This window comes from Mastacembelus armatus, chromosome 11, assembly GCF_900324485.2.
Source record: "Mastacembelus armatus chromosome 11, fMasArm1.2, whole genome shotgun sequence".
In the NCBI taxonomy this organism is placed as follows: Eukaryota; Metazoa; Chordata; class Actinopteri; order Synbranchiformes; family Mastacembelidae; genus Mastacembelus; species Mastacembelus armatus.
This window is the reverse complement of record NC_046643.1, coordinates 9,578,174-9,585,791: the sequence shown is the minus strand read 5'-3', so window position 1 is coordinate 9,585,791 and position 7,618 is coordinate 9,578,174. Positions and strand designations below refer to the sequence as shown.

The 7,618-nt window shown below is 39.3% G+C and overlaps 1 protein-coding gene across 1 annotated transcript; it reads right to left on the bottom strand.

Annotated features, from left to right (window-relative positions):
* Positions 1-1,678: 1,678 nt before the first annotated feature.
* On the bottom strand, positions 1,679-7,618 carry gpnmb (glycoprotein (transmembrane) nmb). The gene is made up of 12 exons (XM_026300301.1): positions 7,333-7,618; positions 6,347-6,502; positions 6,125-6,265; positions 5,437-5,610; positions 5,179-5,340; positions 4,763-5,086; positions 4,253-4,312; positions 3,854-4,066; positions 3,103-3,208; positions 2,702-2,922; positions 2,479-2,569; positions 1,679-2,329 (listed from the first exon to the last, which is right to left on the bottom strand). The coding sequence occupies exons 1-12, from the start codon at positions 7,400-7,402 to the stop codon at positions 2,179-2,181; spliced, it is 1,869 nt and encodes a 622-aa protein (XP_026156086.1). The 5' UTR covers positions 7,403-7,618; the 3' UTR covers positions 1,679-2,178.

Here is a 7,618-nt window from a genome sequence, read left to right as displayed (position 1 = left end):
GGTGCGCCATCCTAACACCACGCTTAACTGAGGGGCACAAGTGATACTTAAAATTATCCCCAACACCTCCTAATGCCCCACTCCTTCCTGCCAAAACCACCCACCCTATATCTTCTCCTCTGCAGTTTGTTTTGATCTACCTCTTTAGACACATATTTGAAGTAGAGGCATTCTCCTATTTGTTAGAATTTAGTACCCCTCTTTACGCCTCCCCAGTGCTTGCCCAGATATGAATGACAACTTAAAATCACATAATTATAAAATTGAGAATAATTGAAAGTGATCAAAAACATTTTATTTTGGCAGTGTTTATATAATATATACTGTTTTTGGCTTAATTGAAATCCTCAAATGATATTTTTTTTTTTTTTTTTTCTGCATACTATTTTTGGTGGTGTGACTTGTATTTGCACTTCTGCTTTTTTTTTTTTTTTTTTTTTTGTGGAAAAAGGTCAAATCATGTTTCATTTTGAATTCAATAGTTAAAGCAAGAAAGAAAATAGATTTTTTTTTTTTTTTTTAAAAAAAAAGGACCTGCCCTTTTTGTTTCCAATTAAGACTTCAATATAGATAAGTCCTCCTTCTTTTTTTTTTTTTCTTTTTTTTTTCGCCCACATTTCTTTCGCAGATGCTACATTCATTCGCTGATTTGGTAGCTCCTTTTTTTTCCTGTTAGTATTTCCTGGCTGTGTAACATGAAACATCCTCTTGATATGGGACAGACTTGAGGGACTGGGTCTCTGAAAATTTGGAAAAGTGATCTAACTTCAGCATGATATTCCCTCATCCCCCCTCTCTGCAACCATGTTTGTGCCCCTTCACCTCCCCCTCACACACAGCTTCACTTGTCAAATGCCTCTGAATTAAAAAAAAAAAAAAAAAAAAAATTGCTGTCGGTTTTACTTTTTAGTTAACATGTTTACCATATTTGGGTGTGTCAGTGTTAGCAGGCTGTTCTCATTGCTGGTCTATACAGGCAATAGAATATGCACAGCTAATTGTAGAGTGTGGGTATATAGCATTTTATTGCCAATTCTTAAGTTAGACCGTCCTTGATTTATATTGTGCATCTAAAAATCATTTTTGACACAAACTTGAACTCCAGAGATAGATGTCATTCTTTGTGTATAAAATCACCTTTCCCAAGTAGACGCATCCCTGAGTGGGTGCAGTTAATGGGATATTTTGAGGAGACAAGCAGTGGTCTTGCCAAATGTACTCGGACAACTCGCTGTGCAAGTACGTTGTATATAGATCCATACTACTTTGCAGCACACTCTACTGCATATATACAAGAAATCATTTTATACTATCAGGAAATTAGGTTGTGTAACCAACACAAAGGAGTCTTGGAGAAGCAGTTCGTTTGTGCATTGTAGTGTCAACAATGGATTTGTTAGAATATTTTAATAAATCTACATCTGCTGTAAAACACTAGTTGCAGTTAAGATCTAGTGAAGTTAAATTGGTGTACATGTTACCAAGCTCAACCTTGGTTCTAAATTGACGTACATGGTAGAATTCAATGTTTCTGTATTTGTATTGAAGATGGTTGAAGGATTTCACATCAGTTGTTCAATCACTATCTTTTATTAGTTGCATCAAATTTCTAGTGAATCATTTGAATTCTTGAGTATTGCATTTAATTTTTTTTTTTTTTTTTTTTTTTTTTAACAGCAGGTGTGTCATTGGGATTACTTTATATTCAAAGACCATCTCAAGGATTTCATACTGCTTATTGCAGTATACATAAAGCTGCTGCTTATTACAGCATAAATTGCTCCAGAGAAGCAGCACATGACATAAAATGTACTATTTAAAAGCAAATGTTTTGATCAAAAAACAGCCATGATTTGATCTGATCTGAAGCCATGTTCTAGTTAGTACTTCATTCAAAAGGAGCAGTGTGTCAGGTATTTTTTTTTTTTTTTTTTTTTTAAATCTTACCAGTCACGTACTGCTCTTGCATTAGCTATTTGCCCTAGCCACCATTCTTTCAAATAAGTAAATAAATTTAGATTTAAACAGACCTTGTCATTTACTAATCCAGTCACAAATCAGTTCTTGCACTCGATTTTTGTGATTTTTTTTTTGCATACATTTTTAAGGAAAACCTAGATTTTCCTTAGTGTTTTTGTCACAAAGGGCAGAAATGCTTCACTGTAGTGCTATAAAAGCCTACAGGGGGTGTCTCTCAGTCAGCAGATGACACCTTTCCTCACTGGAGGGGAAGAGGGCCTCCCTCAGGCGGACCATCTGACCTGCAACCTTATGGCCCGACCTGTCTTCCACAAGTGACCTACGAATGGGTCGGTACACCTTGTAACGCCTGAGAGGGAGAGAGAAATTAAATTAATTTACTAATTGTTTTAGAATGAAGGGAATAGTTAGTGCAGAAAATGAGCCAGCGTGTGGCCAAAATGAGAACCAGTACTATAGGAAGTTGCGTATACACCCAGTCTTGTGGTGAAAACTCACTTGTAGACAAGATAAGCAATGAAGGCAAAGACAGCTACCAGCACAGCACTTGTGGACAGAACCACCCCTGCAACATGAGGAGTCTTGGACTCTACAAATACAGTGAGGAGAACAGACAGAACACAAAAAGAGTGCGTTTATATTAAGACAACATATGAAGAAATTGAAGACATATGTGACCATACATAGTAGAAAAGCCTACTGCTACATATATGTAACTCACCAGGTGTATCCTGGGACTTGTTGATGGTGACAGTGGTGCTGGCCAGAGCTATGCTGCTGGAGTCCATCAGGGTGATGTTGACGCAGTAGGTGCCAGGTTCCAGAAATGTTCGACTTAGATGCACTTCACACTCTGAAGATGGCGACACATCATCACACATAATGTTTTGCACTTGGGCACAGCTGGGGTCTGACACGATGGTGCAGGCTGAAGTGGGGACGCTGAGCATGAAAAATGAAAGGTTATTAGTGGTAAGCTGAACTGTAACTTTCACGACTATAACCCTTTAAGTTATGGTTTGGAGATGTGAATTCACACAACAGCAATCAGTAAATCAGTAATACAAACTCGGTCTGTTTCACATTGATACCAAATAAATAATAAAATAACTGCAAACTCACCTGCCCAGACATTTCACCATGAAGCTGATGTCAGTGTTAGTCACCCTGGCAGCTGACACATCCACAATGCGACTAGTTGGTTGGTTGTCCAGTGAGTGCTTGGGGTCTGTGAGGGACATATTAATGCAGTTGCTTTTAGATGTGTAATCATCTTGTCAAAACATTAAAATATATTGTAATATATAAAAAAGTACAGCTGATGGACAGGTCATTTGTTTTATTTTGCCATTTATTCATAAAACCAAATGGACACGTCAATATTTCAACCCGGTAATGGTGCTAGATGGGAAGTCATTACAGCATGAATGTCTGTTCAAAATTTCATGGAAATCTGTTTAATATTTATCATGACATTTCACTTAAAGTCCACCACAAATATCAACCTGATGATTGTGCTAGAAGAAAAGTCAGGGATCACCAAAATGATCAGGATTCATCCTCTTCCCACCAAAAATGTAATTGCTCATAGAGTGGTGGAGCAAGTGAAAGACATACATTGCTATCCCCGTACCAATACGAAAAGGGTGTAATTAGAAAAAAGCAAGGTTAAAGTGTAACTTGATATATCATTTTTCATTAAGCACCATCCTATTTAAAACACACCACTTTTGGAGATTATATTTTATGTGTAAACTTAAACATGGCTGATTTTGGTGCCATCTGATGGTAGTATCACAAAAGACACACAGAGTGACAAAAAACAGTAACGCATCAAGTTAAAGTGAAAAGAAAACTGCAGCCTCCCACCTACCAATAATAGTAATGTTCCCCATAAACGTCCCATAGACGTAGCGGAAACACTCATTGCTGTTGAGGCGCCTGGTGCGGACCCAGGCCGCGGTGGTGGTGTTGGACTCTGGAGTCGTGCTGACGACAGTAGGAGGAAGGGTCTCTGTGGCGGGCAACTCTGTGATCATGGTAACAGAGGAGGTGGAGGGGAAGGACTGGCTGGTACTGGGTGGTGCTGAAACAGGAAACAAATGTATGTAGATGCATTCAGATATTTTACAATCAAGATACTGATTGTTGTTAATCATTAAAAACAAATTAGCTTCTGTTCACACACATGCATTTCCATCAGCTCTCATGATCCCTTCCTGTCTCAGGCACATATAAACAAACAGACACACTGTTAGCTTTTAAACCTCACCCTGTGTGGTCTCCATCGTGACAGTAACAGCATGAGTAGAGGATGCGGGTGTAGGGGTGTCTGGAGGAAGGAACATAGAAGAAATAATTTCTAAATTTGTCCTAAAAAAACTGAGACAGGTACTTGCAAAACTGGTCAAACAAAACAAAATTTATCTGAACTTTTAAGTAATAATAAGTCAGGAAAAATGGGTGAACTGACCCTTTAAAAACAACAATTTCCTCTCCTAAAGTTGTGTGTGACCTCTTTGAGTAATGGACCACTTATTGGTCATCCTTACACTGACTGTTTTGCGTAGTTGTGTATTGTATATCTGTGTGTTCCTGTCTGACTCCATCTCAATTAATGCTACTACATATAAAATACAGTCAGGTACTGTTCATTTTGGGAAAATGAACTTTTAAGCCATCAGAATAAATCTAATAAAAACTATGTACAATTGTATTTAATATGCAATGGCTCAAAAGTAAAATCAGATTTTTCAAACCAGTAAATGTTTCCGTGTGTTACCTGTAGGAGACGGTGACGTGGAACTTCTTGGAGTAGAGGTTAAAGGAGCTGGTGGACACTCTACAGGGAACGCAGCCTCCACTACCAGTTTGACAGTCATGTTCCCCAGTGTGCTGTAGGTGTGCGTGGCCACATTGTGGTGGGTTACCAGCTGGTTGCCATCGCTGAAGTCCCAGATGTAGTCAAGGGTAGCGGCCGTTTTGAGGTAGCCGCTGGGGTCATGGAGCTGGACTCTGAAGACCACGTCTTTGCCTCTGAAGAAAATATTCTGGGACTGGTTGACTGCAGCTTTCTGGGAAATGTTGACCGCCAGTGGGATCTTATCTAAGGGAGTTTGTGTAGGGGAGTAAATAATTAAATAATTAGATAATAATTCTTTAGGTTTCTCCTCGTCAATATGTGAGGTTTGTGCCCACCTGTGACATAGAAGACGGTGCTGTCAGTGGTGAGTGGACTGTACTTCCTCCGTTCACGTTTCCTATAAACCATGACCTCCATGACCTCTGCCCCCAGTGGGATGTTTGTGGTGTTGATGGTCACACTGGAGGATGAGCCATCACATGTCTCATAGTATTGGCCTAGGACAAACAGAGGACACAAACAGAGACACTGAAGTGCTACTTATTTTGATTTGCGTGTGTGACTGTGCACATTTGTGAACACGCTTGTCTCACCCATTGTGTGCCAGACATAGACATAGCCCTTGCGTCGCCAGTCGCTCCTCTGAGGGAAGGGCTTCCCATCAGGGAACACATTGCATTTTGTTGTGTCTGGACACTTTCCAAAGCCATAGTCATCCAACCAAGAAGTCCAGTTGTACACGTATCCAGAGTGCACCTGTCCGTTTCCTGCTCGGAGGAAATGGGAATAGCAACTTAAAAGCTAAAATTAAAGCTGCAGTTATTAGTCTGTTTTATATGAACTCTTTTATATAACAATATGTAATGTTAAAGGGAGAAATGTAAAAATAGAATTTGCCAATTTTGCAGTTCCCCTCAGCTCTATATGGATCAATGTATCCTCTTTTAGCTCAGTGTTTTGGTTTTAGAGCCCAGGACTTAGGTACTTTTCTTCAGCTTTACTGCCCTCATCAATTTCATTTCAGCAGCAGCAACCTGGTCACAGCCAATGAATACAGATGTTGCTAAATAAGCAACAGATTGCTAATATGTTGACCATGTAATTTTTCAGTGGTAATTTGGAGTTTTACTAATGATACTTTGTGTGTTTAAGATCACGTTTTATATTATGCTTTTGTGATTATTTAGGAAGTCTTATGTCTTATATGGTCTGATGATATTTTGTGGTATAGTATAATATAATGTGTTTGGGCCTTGGTGCCTAAAGCCTCCAGCTCCATACCATCCTCACAGTGCTCATCCCAGATAACGTCCCCATTAGCATCCTCTTTCTGACATGGAGGAAACTGCAGCTTGGCAGTGAAGGAGATGCAAGAGCCATTTAGAGCTGGACTGTCACTGGTCAGATGAACCTTGGGTTTGCCTACAGGGCGGTGGAGGATCCAGGTTAACACCTTAAAACAGGACGATGCATTTTTGAGAGGGAAAGAATGGCCGTACTTACCTCTGTGGTGCATGATCTCCTTTGGCTTTGGGTTTAATGGTGGGTAGAGGTAATCATCCCACGGGTTGGTGTCAGGGTCCCAGCCAGGGATTGATGGAATTGGAAAGGGAAACTTTCTATCTACTGCATGTTTGTGGGGAAACATGTCACCAAATGCTGGAGAGAGTCAAAGTAAAAAAAAACTGATTGTTTATTCCAAGTCTACATGTTTAGATCATAGTAAAAGTCCCTGCTTTGAAAAATAAATTAATCTGACTTTGGTGTCTTGGATGGAGAGACTACTAATAGTGATGAGTTCAAACTTCTCTTTAGATGTAGTTTTACATTACATATTTACATAAAATGCCAGCTCACAAACACAAAACACATTTTACTTAAACCTATAAGCCACATTTATAGAAGAAAAAAAAGGATATTTGGAGAGAGAGATATAATTAATTATTAATGCGGAACAGGCAACATACTTTGACCCTTTATTCAAGTATTATTATCTTGAAGGAATGCTGTTATTGTTATTGTCGTACTGAAAACTGTGATAACATGTTTTTGTTTATGTACTTTTCTCTTTTGAATCCTGTGCGACCCAAACTTATTGAATTATAAATGTGCCGTTTGAGGCTCAAGGTGTCTTTTATTTTTGTGGTTGTGTAAAAAAAAAAAAGGTCTATTTTCTGAGTGAACGTCTGCTAATCAGCGACAGTGTGAGCCCATCAGGCAGAGCAGACACCTTAATGAAGCTCATGGGACTGTGACTGTAGAGCTGATGATGGGGCAGGAATTGCAGAAACTATGGGACAAATATCGAAAAGTATCAAAAGTCTATTTTAAATCTAAGAACTTGCACCATATTTTAAATGGAAAATTTCAAATGTAAACAAGGACATTTAGTAAATACACAAAAGTCTGTATACCATACCTGTTTAAGCCTACTGTTCAATATGATAACTGAGTGTAATCAAATTCAGCCTTAAAGAAGCATCACTTACTTTTTCGCCCCTCCGCTTGAAAAACAAAACATGCACAAGCCAGAAGAAAGGTGTACTGCAAAGCTTCCATTTCCACCAAGCAACACGAAAAAACGAATAAAACCAACTGCGGTCAATGTGTCTCAAACAAGACAACTCGCAAAATAATGCAGCCTGTCCCTCCCGCTGCTCGTCCAGCTGTCCCAGTGCTTCTCCCTGCGCGTCCCGACGTTCAGCAATTTAATCTGAGGCCGCCGAGCTGAGCGCAAAAACATGTGATGTTTCCTAATAAGACGCATCTCATCAC

Bases quoted from the DNA above. Each gene is read 5' to 3' on its own strand.
- gpnmb (XM_026300301.1), bottom strand. From the start codon at position 7,402: ATGGAAGCTTTGCAGTACACCTTTCTTCTGGCTTGTGCATGTTTTGTT. The intron at 5,087-5,178 runs GTGGGCACAAAC...AAACTCCCTTAG, and splicing joins CACCGTCTTCTATGTCACAG to ATAAGATCCCACTGGCGGTC. The intron at 4,313-4,762 runs GTAACACACGGA...TCCTTCCTCCAG, and splicing joins CACGTCACCGTCTCCTACAG to ACACCCCTACACCCGCATCC.